Here is a 22901-nt window from a genome sequence, read left to right on the forward strand (position 1 = left end):
ATTTTCTTTTCTTGCATTTAAAAATAATTAGTGGCTATACAAACGTATGTATGGAAATATTAGGTCAGCAAATCCAACAGCATGATGACATTTTTTCTTAGATTTAAAATTTATTAACAAGTGCAATTTAAACATTTAATAAATAAAATAGACTATCATAAAATGGCTCTCAATGCTGAAAAAGAAGCCCACCTAAGAGATTAAGTAGACCTCAAAAAGGCTGGCGACAGAGTGCATGCGGTAGAAGATGCCAAAGGGAAGTCCGATATTCACAATGGCAGCCCACATTGTGAATTTGTAGAATTTTATCTCGACGGGATGGTCAAACTGGGGACGAGCACCGAAGGCAGGCATGATCCACAGCTGTCGATACAGAATGAGTGAATAAACATTGATCATTGGTTTGCTGCAATTATAGTAAATGCTAGAAAATAAAGCATAAATACAACTTACAATTATGTTAGCAAGCAGCAGAAAGGCACAGACTTCCTTCAGTACTCTTCTCTTCCAGCTTGGCTTATCAAGACTTGAGGTCAGGAAGTAGCTGGACTTATTGCTCTCCATGATGATGCTCAGCTCTGTGTGTTCTTGGAAGGCGTGAGCGTTTGTGTGCAGAGCCGCTTCCTGCATCACGTGGAAGGGCTCCCGATGGAGGCCCTCGATGATGAAGTAGTTCTGCAGGCCGAGCTGGAGCACCGTCAGCACAGCCCAGGACAGGTTGAGGGCGTTCAGGTACCCTCTGGCTCCCGTAGCCACCACGGCCACCATGGTGAAATAGCTGATGATGAACTGCCCCAGTGAGGCTCCCACCAGCAGTCCCACATCCAGGCTGCGAGTGGGGTTTTTCTCAGACACGTGCTCCCTTTGGTCCAGCCTGTAGACGATGCAGCCAATCACTGTGAAGAGGCACATCAGGCTCACGATCACTATATTCATGATGAAATGAATCAGCAGGGCCTCGTTTCTCTTGTTCTCGTCCTCTTTTAGTATGTCCACCTCGTACACTATGAATGTTACAAGTCCTGCCACCACCAGCAGTATTCCTGTTAAAGGTCCCAAACACACATCCTTTGGACGGAACTTCACATTGTGGTGGCTGTGATCCTCCACAAGTCGGCCAACATTTTTCCACATGACATAGGCCATGGCCGAAGCAAAGAGGCTGTACTCTATATTGAAGGGGTACAGGTAGTAGAAGGCCTCTTTGAAGGTGTCGCACACCGAGTGACTGCATTTACACTTCTGATCGCCATAGCTGGCTGAAACGGAAAGAAAAGTTATTGCTTCCCTCAATGAATCCATGAATAAATCTAATTAGAATTGAACACAAACTAGGCCGAAATACCTCTGTACATCTTGTGTGAGACGTTGACATTTAGATCAGGAATCTCAGTTTGGTGAAGTGATTCCTCAGTCACAGCTGCCATCCACACCACCAGGTTAGTTGACAGCGTAAGAGTAAGCCCACACCTGGGAAGAGTGAAAACATGAGTGTCCTGCAAGATTGAAGATTTTCTAGTGAGTAAATAAAAAAGGATTTACCGTGTAAAATTTGTGTGTAGCTGCACACAGTCCTTTGCATGAATCCACAGGAAGTATGTCTGGAAATAAACAGTTTTGTTACGTTTTCCCAACTCCAAGTTCAAAGTGCAAGTATGACTGCATGTTCTTACGATGCACAAGCGTAATGTTCTAAAAATGCAACAACCTGGACAAACAAAAATACAGCTTGGACGACAGGGAAGGCAACTTTAACAGCAGAGTCACAGTGAAGGTAGCCCACATAGTTGGCAATCTTGAAGATGTCCATGAGGAGACTGAGAAGCCCAAACAGCAGAAGTCCAGCTGAAATATAAACATTTAAGTGATTAAGCCTTGAAATGACATTCATCTAAAAACAACAGAGTCCCAGAACGTCAAGAGCTCTCACCACGGAGCCACACAGGCCCTGCATGGCTGTCTTTGAACAAGACTGCTTGATCCTTTCGAGAGGTGAAGGCCGTGTAAAACAGCATCCACAACATTGTGAGGAGGAGGAGAATGATGAGGAAGATTTGCCTGTGCACTGCAGTAATGGCCACGCTGTTGAAGGCACTGCCGCTGACCAGAGCGCAGCCCAGGATCAGGATGTTGATGCAGATGATACCAGAAAGGAGCCATCCACCACCATGGTGGGCCCTCTCCATCACTGCCTCCACATGGTGAACGCTCTCTCGAACAGCCTCCACACTGGGAGAATGGGAAGGACTGGGCAAATGCTGGATGTTTTCCAGCTGTGCTGCTGTCTCAATGTTGGATGGATGGGCCTCCACAACATCATTTGGTGTTTTTCTACAAAAAGGACACACGTCATGAAGGTGTGCATGTTTCAGAAAAACAGGCAATAATCCCATGCTGTTTAGGTGACCAGCTGAAGACCAGCTTTATGAGTCTATATTGGAAAACTGTAGGTCTAGATAAGGGCCTTAAAGTCTCATTACCAAACACACACTGCACAACTATACACAACTACTGGACAAAAGATGTCTCCTGCTTACCCAAAAGGTCCATTGTTAGTGCATGTGCACCAGAGAGTTCCTCATCACACATGTGTAAATTGCATATTGGACCAGGATTGGCCTCTAAATTAGTTGCCTCATACATGAACTCCGATTTTAGATGTGCACAGAGAAACTGTCCTTCATCGGCAGGTGGAGACTGTGGAACAGCCTTTTTAGCTTTTTTTTTTTTTTTTTTTTTTTTTTTTTAATTATGGGGATTTTCTTCTTTATTATTTGATAAGACCTTAAGTATTGCACTGAAGTGAAATAAAAATGGCAATTCAGTCAGATAACAGCCTTATACATCGTTTAAAATATAGCTTTCTTTTAATTAATTTCCTGCTACACTTGTAAAATCTAATGCAATCCAATACAACAGCTCAGCCATACTTGTTGAACTGGACTGCATTATAGTGAGGAGCGTTTCTAACGTTTTGCCCACCACATTTACACACAGGGAGGAAGAACATTAAACCACTTCAATATATGTAGTCCAGTACAACACTACTGGTGGTAGTGCATATTGCAAGATTTATTGATTGACGCATTGAAAGACGTCAGGACTAAGCCCCGGATGTCCACTGACCCTAGAACCGTCCCTGCACGGTAGTGAATAATAGCTCTGCACAGTTAACAAAAAAAAGTGACTCTAAAAAATGCATCACCACCATTTTACCTAGAGAAGAGTTTGTTGCAGGTCCGGAACATCTGTCGGGCTACAGTTTTCATGATGTCCCTCCGGCCAAACGGAGACTGTTCGCCACAATCAAAGTCAGAGGCAGGTCTCAGATCAGCTGGGCCTGTCTATATCGTGTTTCAAATGCATGCGGGGATTAAAGGAAATACACCGAGAAAACTGGAGCAGGTCAGATCGCACAGGTGTAGTAAATGAAGACAAACAGGTGTAATTAGTTTCAGCTGATCAGTTATTCTCGTGTCTGCAGCGATCCTCCATCACTTTTAAGGGGGCAGTTCCGATCGCCACCACCAAGTCCCGTTTGGCCCCTCATTTTATTGTTATTCCATGTAAACAACATGCTTATCTCTAATAACATGCAGCCGTGGCACATGTGAGACACCTCAGGGGAAATACAGGTTCAATGAGGGTGTACGCGTTTACATTGTTATGCATATAGTCCTGGAACCTGTTCCAAGAAGCAGGATTTCTGCCTTATCTGGAGATCTCTGCTGAGTAACACTTTGGTTACTGGGGATTTACAAATACGACAAAGCAGTTTGTTATGTGAAGCTGTCATAAAAGCAAAGGCAACACATTTATAAAATTAAAACCAAGTAAACAACTGCTACAGAATTAATACACTTGCATGATGAAGTGGCCCACTAAGATCATACAGGTTTACTAAATGACAATAATTATGATGTGTGTGAGAGAGAAAGAACATCCGTTTAAATTCAGGGTATTTCTTTGCATGCTTTTTTACTGCACTTCGCTGTCTATTCTGCCTTTATGGCATACAGTGTTCGTAATCTTAACTGAGTGCTTTCTGGTCACAATAAAAATTCTAGTTATTACATTTCATATTTAATCCAGTTTTATATCTGTAACATAATTGGATTTCATATCAATTTGATTAAGATAAGAGCTAAATGATTACATTTGCTTCCTTTAAAGGCATCTGCATGTCAAATGTCATGTTTTAACCATTAGTTTAATAGAGTTCCTAATGTATTTTTGTTACGTAAAACAGTTCATGGTGAAAACCTCAGCAAAGTTGCCAGACTGACTCCAAAGTACTTGAAGGGCAAAAGGAGCTCAGAGGACTGTCTATAAGTTATTGATGTGGATGTTTAAAATACAATCAGTTATACTATCTGAAGTAAGTAATATCTGTTAGTTTAGCCTGGATAGAAAAGATAGGAGAATGGGAGAAAGCCCAAACCTGGATAACCACTAAACTTTAGAAACTTCATAGAAATATGGTCATAAGTGTTCAAGATATTCTCATGATAGACAAACTAAAAAAAGGGAAAAACATAAAAAACTTGTCTTAAAGGTCTGTTATTGCAGAAAATGTAAATCTTTTACAGGTCACCTGCTTGAGCAGGTTGATGTGGTTCAGAGCTCGTCAACTTTGCTGGTCAGCTGTGTGCACTCGTGTTAGTCACAAGGTTGGAAGCAAAGGTCATCTAGTGTTCTCCCAGTCTGTCACAAATATTCAGGATGCTGAAAACACCACATATGCTCCTTCTCTTCTGTCTTGTCGGGGCAGCGGATGCCCTGTACAAACAGTGGATTCCTGACACCAACTATGAGAACAAGTCCAACTGGGACAAAGACGCTGTCCCATGTGGCAACGACATAGTCCAGTTTTCAGCCCAGAGACAAGTGTCTGTGTTTGTGGAGACCACACATGCTGTGCGGGAAATGAGGCTGCCAGTTGATGGAGAGTTCATTCTGAATTCGGGAGCTGGATTTTACGTTGTGAGCGGACAAGAGCCAGGCTGCGGAGCAGGTGTCACGGCCCAGTTCAAAGATTCAGAGTCTCTTCAGTGGTTTAACCCAGCTCTGTGGCAGGTGGCTGCATCTCTGGATGACCTGCAGCGTGGAAATGTCTTATTCGCAGTCCATGAAGAGAGTGTCCCCTGCCAGTATGATGATGTGGTTTTTAAAGCCAGCTCCTCTTTCAGGGTGGACACCAGCTCCAGTCAGTCTAGCATTCCTGTAAAATCCGTGTCTGTGCTGGGGAAGATGTTTGACAGCAGATCTGAGTTCTCCCAGTATCTCAGCTCGCGCTCAGGCAGGCTGCAGTTTCACGGATCCTCTGCTGTCACGGTTGGAAACTCGGGCTGTGGGGATACTTCTGGCTGCGACTGTGGGAATTCTGTAAACCGTCAGCGGATCTGTAGCACTGTAACATGTGCCTCTCTGAGCTGTAAGAAGCCTCTCCTCCCTGTAGGACACTGCTGTGATGTTTGTGGTGCCATTGTCACCATCCAATACGCTGCTGCTTTCAACCTGCAAACTTACAGACAACGAGTGCATCACCTATTTCTTATCCTGCCACAATACAAATCCCTTCAGCTGGGCATGTCTAAAGTCTTCAAGTCCCAGCGTTTGATGGGCGTCGTCCCTTTTGGTACCTCACCCGAGATCCAGGTGGTTATCCTGGATGGGGGGAAGGGAACCCAGTCAGACGCTCTGGCCTGGGACATAGTGAAGGATGCCCGTTCTCATGGCTCTAACCTGGGAATCACTGGGGCTGAATTTCAAGCCTCCTCTGGGAGCAGCAGTGATCAGTCTGGAGGCAATGCTGGGATGGTGGTTGGAGTTGTGTTTGGGGTTTTAATTATGATTACACTCATCATCGCCGTGGTTGTCCTGATTCGTACAGGGGTTGTCCAAATGCCGGCCCTGCCTTCGCTGCCGTCTCTGAGCAGCTTGAAGAGAAACAGTGATGTTGAAGAGCTTGGTGGGCCGCTCGACCATGGCTTCGATAATCCCATCTTTGACAAGCCCAACATGCTGCCTGATATTCCTGGTGTGTATGGGACTCAAACAAACAATTCAATCTCCTTGACTCGGACAGGGGTGCACTTTATAAATCCAGTTTATGACGAGAACGAAACTGATTTCAATGCCTGAAGTTTACTGCAGTGAACTTTGATTTCCAAAGTACTTTTGTATTAAATTGATGATTTTAAACAATAAATCCTCTTATATCTTTATAATAATTCACCAATGTAAATAAACCTATGAAAAATGCTGACAGACACTGAAGCTTTTAATAACCAAATGGACTTGGAAGACAAATAAAAGAATTGCTGACACATAATTGTGTACTTTTTTCCTCATTCATATCACATTTAAGAGCAGTAAAGTTGCAATAAAACTACAGTAAAGTCCAAACTCACATGCTGCTGCATGGGTTTCTTACGTCCATGTTGCACAGTTACCACTAGATGGTAGTAAATTTAACTGTCAGTGACACGTATGTGAAAAAATCCTCCACATGTACCATAACTTTATGTACCTTGTTATGTAACCTCAATAAACGTTTATAATGCACTCATTTTACTTTTACAAGCTCACAGTGAAGGCAGACGATCGTTTTGTAAAACACGGGAAGAGGCATCACTCCGCATCAACCAGAGAAACAACATTGTCTTTCTTTGACAGCCAGGCTGTGACATATAAGGGCTCTATGAAATCGGCTGTGTACTTGTGGAGTAGCCTCATAGCGCCAGTTACATCATAGAAAGACACGGATCCTCTGGGAAAGTCAACATATAAGCCGATTCTTGTGATATCAGTGACTTCCAAGGGCATCTCCACATCAGCATGCCAGGCAAAGAAACCTCGGCTGTTCCTTCCCATGCACCAGGAGAAGTCGTTCCCAGTGATGCAGCTGGCGCTTTGCTCTCCCTTACGATCGATACTCTTGTACGTGACTCCAACATGTGCACCTTCCCCACTCAGCTCCACTTCAATGTAGTGCTTCCCCAGGTAAAGGCTCTCCGAAGTCATTGCCTGACGCCAATACTCGAAGCGATCAGGGTGGTCTGGGTAGCTGTGCTGCCAGGGGCTGGTGTTGGTCAGCTTTCTGTTGTCCACCATCACACGTAGGAAATTATGGGTGGTGTCTGGATCAAATGTCAACATCCTTGTGTCTACAATAAAGGGGAAATATGATTTGTGAATAATTCACAAGCCAAATGAACAGGTACGGCTCGACAAACAGAAAATACACAACATAATATATATAATATATAAAGTGTATTTACATTTCAAAAAGTCCTCTCGCGTCTCAGGATCAGGGAGGGATGAAGGTTGAGATTGCGGCATCTGGGACTTAGTACCTAGTTTATCATTTTGCAGAAAGATTATTCGGTATTATCGTAAGACATGATCAATTCTACAATGTACTTAATATTTCATAAGAGAGGTTTTAAAAAATGGAGCTGAGCAAAGAAAGATTAAAGAACAATACTAAGAGTCTACAGCCATGCAAGCGGCTTTTTGAGGCTGTACTAACATGCTCAGAATGACAATGCTAACATGCTGATGTTAAGCAGGTACTATGATGTTTACTATGTTCACCATCTTAGTTTAGCATGATAGCATGCTAACATTTGCTAATTACCACAAAACACACAAGTACAGCTGATCCAACAGTTGTTGAGCCATTTCACTCAAAACTACAAATGTGAACCTCATGGTGGCGCTAGAGGAAAAGTCAGAGGATCATCAAAGTCATTAGGATTCATCATCTGGGGACCATGAATGTCTGTATAAATATATAAACATATTTCATGGCAATCCATCTAATAGTTGTTGAGATATTTCAGTCTGCACCAAAGTGGTGGACCAACCGATTGACCCACTGATAGACATTGCCATGCCGCTAGCATGGCTAAATGTGCACATAGCAAGATACACTGAAGTAAGTGCGTTCGAGGCAGTTTTCTCCATGAGGAGCCAGAAGATGTAAGGTATAAGTATACAATATGACACACGCTCACCACTTTTCCAAATCAAGTTCAGTTTGTCTCTGTAGGAGGAGAGGATCAGGTCACACAGCTCCTGTGTAGCATCAGTCACTACTTGGACATAAGAGTTTAGATGGTCCATGCGGTTGATGTACGCAAGAGGCAGACAGACATCTGCCACTCCTTTCTTCCACTCCGAGTACTCCTGGAACAAAAACAAAAGTAGCATATATCAAGTATTATGATGTGAAATGAAGCTGTTAAATAACATGCAACTCCTTTTCTCTGATCCAGAACTTTTCTCTGTGAAATTGCTGAAATGCCTGCTCTGTGTACACTGTCAACTCAGCAGCGTCCAAAATAAACTCTTTGTCTCAGAGAACATCCTGTGCTAATCCCAGATCATATGAGACGTCTGACCGAAATGGGTTCACACCTGCTGGGCCATTCTCTACTAACGTTTATATTTATATTTTGTACCTGCAGGAAGTCAACGTCAGATTTGCTCCTGGACAGTTTGTTCATTTGAGCCAACGTTTTCATCAGCTCTGCTCTCCTCTGCTCCAGATGTGCCTGGATGCTTTCTGCCTGTCTGAGGGCCCGTCTCTGCTCTCCCTGCAGCACCTCCGCCGCCCCTTTCCTGGCCTCCTCTACGGTTGTCTGCAGCCTGGTGAACTGCTGTTCAACAACAGCACAAACCTCCTGCACTGAAGACTGAAATCAGAAAAACATATTAAAACCAGACCATTGTGCATTATAAAATATGAGTTATGGCGTAATCTTTGCTAATGTAACATACCTTAATTAAGTCACTGTTGCTCTGTAGCTTTCCGATTGCTTTCTCAGCTGCTGAGAAACTCTGACTGATCTCTTCTTGTTTCTTCTGCTGCTCAGTCTACAGTACAAACAATCGTCACAAACACAACTGCACCAGATGTGGCGTCCGGTTTGCAAAGACGTCATTACTGACGTAATATCCTAAATTAATATTTTGCCCTTTTGAGATGATAAACGGAAAATAGTTTGAAACAATTAAAGCACATTCGAAAAATATATGATACAGCCAAAACAAAAATTAGTCTCACAATATTAAACGTGTTGAATCAACTGTACAATGTGTTGTGTTGTTAATACCTCGATCTGTGTGCGTGCCTCCCCCACAGGCGCAGTTGTGTGCCCTTTGTGCTCCTGGTTCTCACAGTCCAGACACACACAGCAGCCGTCCACCAGACAGAAACGTTCGAGAGGAAGTTGATGAACCTCACAGGTCCGACAATCGATGTCGTGGAGGGGATCCACCAGACGATGGTTTTGAAATTTGGCGTTCTCCAGATGGGGTCTGAGATGGGCCTCGCAGTAAGACACCTGGCAGGTCAGGCAGGATTTTAGGGCCTTGCTGGGGCTGTCCATGCAGGAGTCGCATACCACATCTTCCGTGTCGGATGCCTCGATGGCAGGATCCCTCGGTTCCTCCTTTTCCTCCATGTTACTATCCTTCAAATTCTCCTCATTGTTATCACTCAGAGTTGCCATGTTTGAGAGAGTTCTTCAAGTCACCTTAAACCTGATGTGTTTGAGCTTTAGGCAGTCACAAGGCCTACTGTGCACGTACTGCTGCTTTTCCTGCCTTTACTGAGATCCAAAGACCCTCAGAGTGCATAAGGAAAGAATTGAAAACCACGCCTACGGTATTTTGTACTCAGCCAGCTGAAGCATTCACATTTTTCACCCCTCCTGTTTTACTCTTCCCCTTGCTCTGTATCCAGCCTCACTAAGCCAAAGACACAGCAGATTACACAGAAGAGGGGAGGAAATGACGAGTATATTATGGCAAAGCCAGGGAGGGCGATGGACATCCTCCCTTTCATTCTGTCTGAGTTGATGACCTGGCTTGTTTACTGGTTTGACAAAGTTGGATTTAAAGGTTTATTTCAGCAATAATGGTGAAAAGAAAACAGTTGTGTCTTGGTTCTGTCACCAATAAGACAAATGTATTAATAAAAACATCAGTGAATACTTAAATGCTGCCAAAGGACCAATGTGGAGTATGACGAGTGTTTCCTTCTGATAAAAATGTTATGTAAGAGCTTCAAGACAACGGCACTTATCTACAGCACAACTTCCTGACTTCATGTCATGTGGTACAAAGGAAAGAATGACGCTTGTCTTTTGTGTGTGTGAGCTGCATGTGAGGATTATCAGGACAGCTGAAGATGCCAAAACAAGTATTTTCCACTCTCTGTGTCTCACACGCAGATGCACACACCAAAGTCTTAAAATGATGTCTTTGTAAACAGATGATGACTGAGACAGGAAGTTCATTGATCTGTAAAAACTGCATAATAGAACTTGACTACATACAAGCAGTGCATATTTGTTACACTATGCATAGGTAGGAACTCAATTCATTTACATGTCTGTCACTTACTTTGTACTGGGGCTTTAGAAATACTGAGGCCAAAGCAGAATCTAAATGTTTAACGAGCTACCAACCAAACTCTATACAAATTTTCCAAGTATTTAAAAACTCAAAACATAAACACACATTCTATCTTTACATGTATGTGATTCTGGAGCAAATTAGCCAATTAAAACCCACCTTATTTTAATTTAAGTTTCTGCTCAGAATGAGTAGGCCACAATTTAAAAATATTAAATTAAATAAGAAATATCAGAATCAGCCCTAAAAAATCCAATATGCGTAACATAACATAAGTGTCCTCAATATTAGTTATGGCCCTGCTTTATTAAGGCACATCTTACACTATACTCTGCAAACCTCAGCTACTCTGCAGGTAAAATATAGCAAGTAGAGTGCAGCATGGAGAGCAAAGTATATAGATACATCAGTTAAGTTATTCACAGTGTTAAAAACATTAGTATTTTTTATTTAAAATCCACCTAAAATGTTAAAAAGTTGCGACATATGCTCCTGTGCAGATGTACATTAATTACAAAAAAAGTACTCAAGATACAAAGAGTTGGAAGACTGACATGAGTGATAAACAAAGGTGTATAAATCTCCTGGTGTATGGACTGAACATGTAAAATATAGAACTACAACATGTTATATTGTGTATTATAAAATTATCTAAAGTACTACTGTGTTTTCTCTCTGTATCTTACAATACTACAGTAAATCAGTAACAGTAATGTGAACAATTGGCCTGCATTGAGCCACACTTGGACTCTCATGGTTTGCTGTATGTAAACATGTACAGAGATGAAATACGAGTAAGGAAACAGCTGAGTGGCTCTGGGTGAAATTGCTGCTTTTTAATTGAATCTGAAACAGTTAATAATAAAGTAATGTCAAAGGTATTTATGACAACAGATACTTTTAAGCAAATGCACAGGCACAAGCAATGCAGGCACATGAGGTGGTAGGATTTACCCCACAGGGGCAAACACGTTCAGGGGACACAGACCCCACAATCAACTCTCTGTTAACTATGCAACATGGCATGCAATGACACTGCACGGCACCTCACTCTGATAATTGTCTTTCAGTTTGTTAAACCATGCAGTGCAGGGGACTCCGACCAGCCAACATACAGAGATATTTTCCTCCCGAGGCTAACAAGACACTGTAAAAGAACCCTGTTAAAAATTTACCTCACACTCGTCTCTTCTTGCTTGACATATTCATCTTGACAGCGTCCTTTCTGCTTTGTTACCACCAAGGTACCAGGAGAGGTAAATCATTAAGTCCTCCCTGTCCATACGTGACATTCACTCCACAACGCTCCACTGACCTTTAAGGCTGGATGAGCACACAGCAGGAGGGCCATCTACAACAACTTTTATTATCTGCAGGACAGAGAGAAGACAAGAGAAGACACTGTGTTTGTAACTGAAGAGGATTTGCGCTGCAGTACAGAGACAACTGAAAATCTCATCACTCACAGTTCTGTGTCCTCGATGCAGTCTGGATCCTCCATGGTCTCCAGCCGTCTCTTACAGGCATCTAAGATTTTTTTCCTCGGTCCTAAGGGGATATGGATACTCATGAGGTCACGGTCAGAGCACAGCAACAGTGCTTCAAGGTCGATCTTCTCCCTCTTGAAGATGGAGAAAAACTCGCTCATGCTCTGAGTGGCCAGGAAGACCTCCAGAGGGCTGGTATCAGGATCATCATCATCGTCCAGCCCCAATTCGACTTCCTCCCAGGGCAGCTCCTCCACGTTCCTCTCCTGCAGGCTGCGTGCGCTGCCAATGCTGTCTTCATCTACACTCTGGTTTTGCTGCAGCCGACTGTGTAAACGCACATTGTTGACCGACTGGTCCACACTGGTGTCATCCCGACCACCTAGGTCAAACATCCCTCCACTCACATAATTTCTCCTGAAGACCATGGTGCCTAGACCGGGCCGGTTGAACAGGGAATCATGTCCTGAGTCAGTGCTGATCTCAGAATAGTCCACATCGGGCCTGTGGAGGTCCGGCTCGCTCATGGCACGTGAAATGGCATCGTAATTGTCTCTGGGGAACATGTCGCGAATGTTGCGGCGGCCCCGGTCCTTTGGGTTGACCGAAGTCCCCTGTTTGACAAACATGACATCGTTGCCCAGCTGCAGTCCAGAGAGGGAGCGCACACTCTTCCTCCCATCCTCGTAGATTTTAAAGGTCCCATCTCCTTGTTTCCTCTTCTCCAGCTTCTTCTGAATCTTTGTCTTCCCTCGGTTTGTGGCATGGAGAGTAGCCTAACAGGACGTGAATAATACAGCAATTAGGCACAATCACAAATGATTAGAGTTTCGAAACATTACTCGTGACCAATTTTAAAAGCTTTGAGATAGATTCCTATTTTTATCAGACTGAAATATCCCAACAACTACTGAATGGATTGCCATGAAATTTGGTACTGAGGTGCATGGTCCCCAGAGGATGAATCCTGCCGACTTTGGTATCCCCTGACTTTTCTTCTAGCGCCACCATGAGATGACATTCTTGGTTTTTGGTGACATATCTTGACAACTATTGGATGGATTGTAATGACATTTTTTACAGACAGTCATGGTCCCCAGAAGATGAATTGTAACAATTTTGGTAATCCCTTCGCATTTCCTCAACATCAGGCCAAAATTACTTTGGTTTAAATACTTGGAAAACAAGCAACATTATTTTCAGTTGTAATTTGTGTTTCGCGCTAATTAGCAAATGTTAGCATGCAAACATGCTAAACTAAGATGATGAACATGGTAAAAAATGATATCTGTTAAACATCAGCTTTTTAGCTTTGTCACTGTGACCATATTAGCTTTCAGCTTAGTCTTATTAAGTTTAGCAGTTAAGAGGAGGGATTTGAAAATGTTTTCTAGTTGGCAAACTGAACTAAAAAAACAAATAAACTCTGTATCTATAAGAATAGACAAATAAAAACCTGAGTACTGACCTGAGAATATGGCACACTGACGGTGGCTGCATTAAAGTTGCGCAGCTTATGGCTAATAGAGCTGCTGGTGTAACTGGAAAAGCTCATGGCGTCTGATGCAGAAGCCTCAGAGGCGTCCTTATGAAACTTCCGCTCCATGCGTTTGTGGTGTTTCTTCTGCATCTTCACGCACTCTTTGATTCGCCGCTCAGCCTCGCGAAACGCCCGGTCCTTCAGCTTGTTGACCAGCTTGGGGTTGAGGCCTGTCTGCTTGACAGCGATGGAATCCAGGTAGCGGACGCAATCCATGTGATTCTTTGTGGCAGCCATGTCCAACGGCGTGTGGTAGTCGTTGTCCAGGCACCATATGTTGGCACCGAAAGACACCAGGAAGAAAAGGCAGTTGTGGTGACCGTTGGCAGCTGCCAGGTGGAGCGGTGTGTTCCCCCATATGTCACACTTGTCAGGGTTTCCTCTGTGAGTCATAAGAAATATATTAAATACAACCTTTAGACTCAGAGAACTTGTATCAGATTTACAAAATAAATATTTTCATTTCTGTAAGAAAGGTTATGGATACAGGTTGCCTCCTTGGTCTTCTGTTTAGATGACTCACTCATGAGTAAGCATGTGATTTTTTGATTATGTTTTCAGCACTGACCTGCCATCCGTGGGTTGTTAATGGGGCCTTATTTAATAATTTATAGTCTAAACACTTCATTGCTCTTTCAGAAAACCAACCATAGATTTTCTTTGGGCAGCAATTTGTTTTAATGGCTTTGACCAATTGGCAAATAGGATGGTTTGATTAAAATTATCCTTCAAAAGGAATTTACTGTCATGCAGGGGCCATAACTAAAAATATAAGCAAGCAGCAATTTACCCTTGGCTGACAGTCCACGACCTTAGGGTTACCTCTATGTGTGCTGCACTGTTGCTGTTGCTCTGTAATATGACCACAGTTTTGCCAGCACCACTGCTACACTACCTGTATCCAGTTTCAGGGGAGGCCTAATAGGTTGCGCCCGACTCAAAAAGCACAACTGTGCATGGCTGGTGATGTCACCCTGAATTCCTCAAGTCACAAACATACAGTACTACAGCTGGTTGGAGGACAGATGTGTTTGGAGCTTTCTTACTTTTCTTTCATCATAAGGTTGACGTGCAAATCCATGAAAGCTCATTAGTTTGCTCATTATTAAAATTTTGTTCAAACGAGTATTCCACTAAACATCTTACTGATAATGTTCAAAGGAAAACAGGATTTATTCATCATGTACAGTTTGTTTGTGGCCACCACAACTGTATATTAGTAATAAAGTTTTAACTTATTTTTTCTGCATTTATTTTCAGTCTGGAGTCCTCTGACTGGTGTCACAACTCCTGAATTTACATGTTTACTGAACTGTCTCGTCCCTGTCTTCCAATGTAGCCACGTACAGACTGCTGAATATTTGATACGATGGACGTGAAGCTACTGTCGAAGTGCAAATGTATTATTGATGGATTGCGTTGTAAGGTTTTCACAGGGAATGTGTGTCAGATCTGCCAGACCCAACCTAGGCAGCGATTAGCAAAGTCCCACTCTGATTTCAGTGCCCTGCTCTTTTTTTGTCTGGACAGGATTGGGTTTAAACGATCAGATCAGAAAGAAAAAAGCAGCTTCAGGATCAAGGGTCATGGGGAATGGCTGTCATCAGTCTGCACAATGGACAGTATGCAGTGAACAGCCACAGAAAGCGACAATAAAACAATGATCAAACAAAGGAATTACACTGTCAACCCTGCACTGATGTAGATGAAGGAACATAAAACGCTATAAATTTATGTCAAAAGATAAACAGCAATTAGCTATGTTCAATTTTTATTTTGAGATGAAATATTTATCACCTTCAGATTACACAGTAAGCTTGTTGCAGGTAGAGAACATCTAACATGATAGCTTTACGTGTCATAATTTATGTCCGTCCCAGCAAAATGCCGACCGCAGCGGTGATAGGTCTGCCTACTTATCCCTCCCTTCACTCCCTATGACAGCTTGATGTCACTGCAGGCCGCCCAGTGCAATAAACTTGCCAAATATAGCTCTGCATGGCATCTTTCCCATGAAATTGTCAAGCAGTATTAAACTTCTCTCACGAGTTTGGTGCCTCTGTGAAACATTATGGCAGCTATTAATGTTTAATGTTAGTACCTCCTGTCAATCAGAGGTTTATGTTTTCTGCTATCAATAGCATGTCCTTGGCAGGTGAATGCCTCTGGAGCCTTGTTTACACTTATTGCGTGGGAAATAGTGAATTCAGTATTATCACATAGCACTGGAAGCCTTCCCTGCTTTGTTGCCTGCATGTTTTAAAAACTGTGAAAAAATAAATATCCATTTCCTCAATTCTGCTATTTTTCATTCAATAAACTAAACACTGATGAATGATGTTCTCTCACTTTTACAGTAAGTCTCTCACATGATTTACTCAATTAAGCAGATTCATAATGGGTCCATTTTTCTGGCTGACAAGCAAACCAGGTCAGCCAGAAAGGATGAGGAATGCTGTTTCTGTCCATGAATGCCAATCACATTTGCTCACTTTGCTGAAGGCCAGCATTTATACCCTGGTGCTGCCTCCTAAAATGATGTTATCTACTGTTAATTTGATAAATAATTTTCCTTTTCCTGTGATGATTTAATGCAACAGATAATTATGTAATGATAGGCTATAGTGCCTCTAAAAACAAAGTATACATTCCTCCCTTTTACATACAGTACAGTACAGTTTGTCTTTAAAGTCTTTTTTATGGGTCAACATAGATGTTCCAGTTGTTATCGGAAAATACTGTCACTGAATGCAGGACTGCAGAGCATTTGATGAACTGTACTAGCTGTAGTAAAATCTCTGACTCATCCCATGTATAGGTGCTTTCAGGAGAGCCTTGAACAGTGTTGTCATGTTAAATGGCACAGAGGTGATCAATTTTACACAGTCAATAGTCCTAAGTGGCTTTGAAAATGACAAACTATCGATGCAAATAAAAAGGTGGATATAGGCCTGCTAACATCATATGGGTGTATTTCTTTGTGCTGCTAGTGCATAAATATTTTATTGTCCAGCCCAACATGGACATTTTTCAGGCCTGGCCAACTAAATATAGTTACCAAACAGGTTATTTGGTTAAAGGCAAGAGCAAAGCCTGAGGTTATTGTAGTAAGTCAGGGCCTGTCCTCTCCCCTGGGTATGTTCAAATGCTCAAATAATTGTTGCACCCTATAAAAGGTGACCTACATTGTTAGTGGTGTATTGTTACTTTTAGACTTTGTGTGGTTCGAATGCATTAAATTGCCTTTAAGTGGTTCAAATATTGACATAGTTTTTCATATTATTATTTCTAGTTGTATTCTTTGACAATTTGATGAAATAAGGTATTTTGGGGGTAATTGTGTGGCTGATTCTGCCTAATCTGACACTGAAAAGTTTGGAATAACGGGGAAATGGTAAAATAGCTCCTCTTTTTCTCTACAAATGTTTGTATTACCCGATAAGAATGACTGATGGACATGTGAGTGAGTGTTGTGGCCGTATATTGCGCACACGCCCTAACAAGTCATATGGCCACTAATGCTTTCTACCCACCCCCTCGCCACGATCAGCCGCAGAGCCTCCAGGTTGCCGTGATAAGCAGCCCATAACGTCGGTGTCATGCCATCTTCGTCCGGCGCGTTGAGATCCTTCCGAGTCGCCTCCTTCAGCAGGTCCAGGTAGCCGTCCCGGGCCGCCTTGTGGTACCTGTCATTCATGGTGCAGAATTAATCCACCCTGCTCGACTCCATTCCGTGTCATGAACACCACCATCATCGTCGTCGTCATGCGGCGATGTTCGAGAGGGAGCAGACCAGCTCGGGTGCCAGTTTGTCCCACAGTTGTCCCCCAAAAGACACTCGCTCCTGGTCGGCGGAGGAGCTGCAGGCGGAGCGCGTCAGTGGTATCCAGGGACGCCGCGGTGCGCGCCGAGTGGGTAACAGTGCTCCCGGTGGCCGAGGTGGTCCAAAACAGACCGGGGACCCTTCCCTGGTCGCCAAACAACACCCCCCCCCCCTCCCCCAAATAAGCACACTGCAAGTCCCGGGTACCCCTAACTGAATGTAGACACTGATCAGGCTCTTTATAACATTCCTATTGGGACTTAATGGGTGAATTTGACTTTACTGGACTTTCCAACTTTGATCTCCACCCTGTGTGTCTGTGGCTCTCAGTGACTTTAAAAAGACATGATGCTTTGGTATGATATACATTCAGTTACCAGTTTATTCGGTACACTCAGCTAAAACTAACGCAGTCTAATACAACAGTCCTGCAATAAATCCTCATAAAGTTGAATCAACAACTCTTGAAAACTGTTTGAACAAAGACTGAACATTATAACCTTCATGGAGGATTTATTGCAGGACTGTTGTATTAGACTGCATTAGTTTTAGCTAGGTGTACCTAATAAACTGGCTGCTGAGTGTAGTTAACTATGCATATAATTTGCCCTTTATGGCTGCAGGCACTGCAAGAGACTAAAAACTAGATTTGAATCTCACTTTACTACTGATGTGTAGATTTGCTGTTCTGTAACGCATTATATGGAAGCAAGCAAAGGTATTTGGGGTATTCAGTCAATGAACACTTTACTGGTTAATACAAAACAAGAACATTGCCATGCATATTCATGTCATTAAATCTGAAAAAAACATTTCTGCAAACTGTCCTTCATTCATTCATTCAACTCATTCATCACACAGGAATACACGTCAAGACAAAACCCTCCACTGCACTTAAGTTGTATAAACTTGTTCAGGAAATGAAAATAGTACAGGCGTTTGAGAAAGTACTGAAGTACTTACTGGAGATGTCTCATTGTGATTGACACACAGGGAAGATTCCCAGTCCCTCTGATGTCATTGTCATTCTTTTGAATAAACCATTGTTCTGACGTTAGTGCAGACAAAGAGGGATTTCATGAGTACCACGGAGTGTTGCAATAAAAAAGAAGTTCCTCTGCTCTCAGTCCCACCCAATGAAAAGGATATAAATTAGCCTAAGTACTGATCTGAAACAAGCATAGTTGCACCAGCGACTGGGAGACTTAAGTTGAAACTTCCATAACAATAGAAACAGATAGCGGTCAGGCTTTTTCATGTACTGCACCTCGGGCATTTTGTAGATACAGACGCACATCACTTAATTGAGTCATGAAAAGCAGTGAAGAACTGAAAGTATTCCCTTCAAGCACTAAATCAAAAAGAGAGGAGAGTGACCGTTGCTACGCCTATTTAGAGAATTTAGACGTCGTTTAGATTGTGAGGTGTAGCTGCATGTGGTCAGCTGCAGCAAAAAAGTGAAAAAGCAAAGATCATGAAAAAATGGTTTTGATAATTAATGTCACCTGCAGTTTTTTCCTCTTCCTTACCTAAACATGTATTTTGTGCATGCTGTTAGAACTTTCACAACAAACAGCTGGGACTAAAAAAGTATTGTATAATATTAAAAAAAATGCTGCTTATCAAAAAAGGAACCGGTTTCTTGTATTTTGGATTTCGTGAGAAAAGGTTTTTCCTAGAAACATCTTTTGAACTTTACATGAATATTTTGTGCAAAACATGCTGTGTTTGGTAATAATATGGTGTTGTCCATAACAGATTATTGACATTTATGACTCTGTGCAGTAAACCACCGTGTTTCTGAAGGCATATATAAGCCGTGACAGCTCAGGCTGCTTCTCAGGATCACACTACATCAGGTAGGCTTTCAGGTATCCTGAAATCCTTTCTTCTTTTTTAGAAGGTCACTGCTTTGCCAAATTGTTATATGAGCTCGATTTTGCTCATTATGTGCTCTGCTTCAACTGTCCTGGTGTTATTCCTGATTTTATCAGAGATGGAGAGGGATAGTGTTGATGACTTCCCTCAAGAAAATAGCAATTCATGTAAACGTGTTTGTGGATTCTCACTCAGTGCAGTTTACACGCATTACTTTCCAGAACTAGTGCCACAAGAGGAGGAAATTAAACCCCATTTGTTGATTTGAAACTGCTCTTTTGTGAAGCACCAACAATTATGCAGATTTTGTGTCCATGGAAAGGTTTCGCTTGGGCGGGATCTGTCTTTAAAAGGCAGCCAATGAGTGGGTGTAGCTGTTAAACCTGTAATGTCTCATATGGAACCAGGTGCAGCATTCATTTGGGAATAGATCTTAGAGAGAGGAACCATGTGCTTGAACACTAGCTATCCATGCAACTGTTTGACCGATGGCAATCCCTGTAAAACATGCAGGATGACGGCCAAAGACAGGGAGACGGAGGAGGCCCACCTGTCCAACAACATCAACGCGCCGGGTCGATCGGGCAGCACATGTGAACCCGACCTGAACATCCCTTCCAATGGAGTCGTGAGGGAGCGGGGTCGAAACTGGGGATGGATGCTGTCTGGGATCATTTGTGTAAACATCTTGATCCTGGGCTGTGCTTTGGTCAGCGGCAGTGCCTACAACAACGTGAACATCAGCACCCCTGACCTGCAGGTTTTCCTCATCATCCTCCTTCTCTTCACCTCCATCTGGATGATTTATTATGTCGTCTACACGGCCAGGAAAGAAAACGCTGTTTTTTACAAGGATGGCCATGCCGGACCTGTATGGCTCAGGGGTGAGTACATGTTGCACTTGCTTTAGAACTAAGTTTTTTATTTACAAAGCAGTTTTGTGATCTACATGTTCTTGCTCCTTCAGGAGGACTTGTGCTATTTGGACTCCTCAGTATTATCATGGACATTTTCAAGATAGCCAGCTATGTGGGATACCTGCACTGCGATTCTGCTGTTAAAGTTGCATTCCCTGTGGTGCAACTTATTTTTATAATTGTGCAGGTAAAAATGTCAAAAACAAAATGCCAATTGCAAAGAAATCAGAAATATACTGAAGTCTTTATCAAAGCAAAATATTAATACAATTGTGCAATCAATTCGCAGACATACTTTTTGTGGATCCACGCAAAGGACTGTGTGCAGCTACAAAAGAACGTTACACGGTGGGTGATTAATCTCTTACTGTCTTTGTAAACATGCTATCCCTGAGGGCACTTCAAAATAAACCTCCTTTAACATTTGTTGCCTGGGAAATTGAATATTTTTATGCATATTTGCAGACCATGAAAAGGTGCAATTACTATGTTCGTTTCATTATTGTAAACTGTAATAGGGCTGAAACCGAGGATTATTTTCATTATCGATTAATCTGCAGATATTTTTCTTGATTGGCTGATTGATTTGATTGATAAAATGTTTATCATAATTTCCCAGAGCCCAAGTTGCTCGTTTTGTCTGATGAACATACGAGACCTTTACTATTATAGAGGACTAAGAAAACCAGCAAATATTCACGTTTGCTGAAGCAGAAACCAGTACATTTCTTGTACTGGGTTTAACTTTTATAACTTGATGGACAGTAATTTTAAATGTTGCACTCACATTGAGTATCAATATGACATTAAAAACTGACATTATGGGTGAAGCAGATCATTAAGTTTTTTGACACAGTGCCTCTGATTATTATTTCCTTTTGTTCCTCTCTTGTCTTCTTGTCTTTTTATTTAGCTGTGGGCTGATGCTCACCCTCTCCACAAATCTAGTCGTGTGGATGACTGCGGTCACAGAGGAGTCCCTTCACCAAACAACAGTTCCCGACTATCCGAGCAACACCACTAAACACTCAGGACGAATGATGTACATCAACAAAGGCAATTAAATCAGATAAAGCAATCAAAGCAGATATATAACAAGCACTAAAATACCACAATATAACACTTCTCTCCACCTGTGTCATGTCTTACAGCGGGATATGGAGACGATAAGTGCAAGTGCAGCCACACCTCGTGCAGCATCTTCAAGGAGGCCTACTACTACTTGTACCCCTTCAACATCGAGTACAGTCTCTTTGCCTCCGCCATGGCCTACGTCTTGTGGAAAAATGTCGGTAGAGTAGTGGAAGAACACAGCCACCACATCAAATTCCGTCTGAAGGATGTATTTATCGGTCCTGTGGTAGGAGTTCTCTTAGTGGTGGCGGGGCTGGCGACCTTCATCGTATACGAGATGGAAATGCAAAAAGACGATAGTGATGATGACGAGAAAGACAAAGCAGTGATGATGCACTTTGTCATGAATATAGTGATAGTGACCATGATGTCTGTATCCACCGTGATCGGCTGTGCCATCTACAAGGTGGACCACAGGGAGCACGTATCGGAGAAAAACCCCACGCGGAGCCTGGACGTGGGCCTGCTGGTGGGAGCCTCACTGGGACAGTTCATCATCAGCTATTTCACCATCGTAGCCATGGTTGCAACTGGAGCCAAAGGCCACCTGAACAGGCTCAACCTGACCTGGGCTATCCTAATGGTGATCCAACTCGGCCTGCAGAACTTTTTCATCATCGAAGGTCTGCACCGGGAGCCCTTCCACGAGGTGCTCCCGATCACTGTGGTTGCAAATCCGTATGTGCTGCAGCCGAGCAAAGATCTGAGCAGCCTTGAAGGGTCCGACATGGACCCAAAGCCCAGCCCAGTGCTCACAGCACACAGCCTGCACGGCCACGTGGCTGAGCACAGACCCAAACTGTTGTGGAAGAGGCGGGTGTTGAAGGAGGTCTGTGTGTTTCTGCTACTGGGCAACGTCATAGTGAGTACCACTCTCCCTCACACTCTCAAATTCACTGCTTTAAAATTCACCAAATACTCAACACTGTTCTCTCGTTTCTTTCTCCGACAGCTGTGGATCATGCCGGCATTCGGTGCTCGCCCTCAGTTTGACCATGACACTGAAACTGAATTCTACAAATTCAACATGTGGGCTGCTATCGTGAATGTTGGACTTCCTTTTGGCATCTTTTACCGCATGCATTCAGTCGCCAGTCTGTTTGAGGTGTTTCTGACGTCATAACGCTGCAGGAACGAACGATGTGTACAGCCAACTGTTTTGACATTATAAAGCTGTTTTGTATAAATTGTAGCTTGTTTTGACGATGCTTTGTTATTTCTCTATAAAGTTGTGAAGAGTCTCGATGTCTCTCTTTATAGCCTGTATATGTGACAATGTAAATGTATTCAAAATGTTATTTTCAGAACTTGAAAAAATAAGCTAATTTGTATGACTCGTTTTATGCTTCAGCCTCTGTATGCACAAAATAAAGCCAAGCAATGCAATGAGCTGAGTAAAACAATGATTCACTGTGTCAGCAGTTATTATTATTATAAGTATTACTTGTAGTAGACACAGCTGTAGCAGTTGCAATGCAAAAATAATGCAAAGAATCTAGCTAGCATCTACTTTAAAAGAGCTCAAAAAATGAGTCGATTCATTAGTCAACTGACACAATTCTGACATTTTGTAGACCAAATGATTAATTAATCAAGAAAAATAATCGGTATCTTAATTGATAATGAAAGCCCTGATTGTCTTTTTTAAGGACTTTGTTAGGCAAAACCTACGCTAAATAATTAAACATATGCAA

The 22901-nt window shown here is 42.6% G+C and overlaps 5 protein-coding genes across 5 annotated transcripts; 2 read left to right on the forward strand and 3 right to left on the reverse strand.

The window, feature by feature from the left end:
• Nucleotides 1-162: 162 nt before the first annotated feature.
• Nucleotides 163-3532, reverse strand: LOC139300543 (proton channel OTOP2-like). Its single transcript, XM_070923678.1, has 7 exons — nt 3217-3532; nt 1931-2331; nt 1709-1845; nt 1543-1601; nt 1346-1470; nt 454-1259; nt 163-363 (listed from the first exon to the last, which is right to left on the reverse strand). The coding sequence occupies exons 1-7, from the start codon at nt 3267-3269 to the stop codon at nt 193-195; spliced, it is 1752 nt and encodes a 583-aa protein (XP_070779779.1). The 5' UTR covers nt 3270-3532; the 3' UTR covers nt 163-192.
• A 1118-nt stretch (nt 3533-4650) lies between these two features.
• On the forward strand, nt 4651-6144 carry amn (amnion associated transmembrane protein). Its single transcript, XM_070923177.1, has one exon. The coding sequence runs from the start codon at nt 4723-4725 to the stop codon at nt 6142-6144; it is 1422 nt and encodes a 473-aa protein (XP_070779278.1). The 5' UTR covers nt 4651-4722.
• A 121-nt stretch (nt 6145-6265) lies between these two features.
• Nucleotides 6266-9475, reverse strand: LOC139300170 (tripartite motif-containing protein 16-like). The gene is made up of 6 exons (XM_070923176.1): nt 9123-9475; nt 8788-8883; nt 8469-8702; nt 8022-8193; nt 7284-7358; nt 6266-7169 (listed from the first exon to the last, which is right to left on the reverse strand). Exons 1-6 carry the CDS (start codon nt 9471-9473, stop codon nt 6634-6636), a joined length of 1464 nt encoding a protein of 487 aa, XP_070779277.1. The 5' UTR covers nt 9474-9475; the 3' UTR covers nt 6266-6633.
• A 2415-nt stretch (nt 9476-11890) lies between these two features.
• Nucleotides 11891-17152, reverse strand: ush1ga (Usher syndrome 1Ga (autosomal recessive)). The gene is made up of 3 exons (XM_070923604.1): nt 16989-17152; nt 13384-13837; nt 11891-12691 (listed from the first exon to the last, which is right to left on the reverse strand). The coding sequence occupies exons 1-3, from the start codon at nt 17150-17152 to the stop codon at nt 11891-11893; spliced, it is 1419 nt and encodes a 472-aa protein (XP_070779705.1).
• A 2452-nt stretch (nt 17153-19604) lies between these two features.
• LOC139300730 (proton channel OTOP2-like) lies at nt 19605-22330 on the forward strand. The gene is made up of 6 exons (XM_070923909.1): nt 19605-20040; nt 20124-20260; nt 20363-20421; nt 20987-21129; nt 21225-22069; nt 22160-22330. The coding sequence occupies exons 1-6, from the start codon at nt 19605-19607 to the stop codon at nt 22328-22330; spliced, it is 1791 nt and encodes a 596-aa protein (XP_070780010.1).
• The last annotated feature ends 571 nt before the right edge of the window (nt 22331-22901 follow it).

Source organism: Enoplosus armatus, chromosome 17 (genome assembly GCF_043641665.1).
Source record: "Enoplosus armatus isolate fEnoArm2 chromosome 17, fEnoArm2.hap1, whole genome shotgun sequence".
Lineage (NCBI taxonomy): Eukaryota > Metazoa > Chordata > Actinopteri > Centrarchiformes > Enoplosidae > Enoplosus > Enoplosus armatus.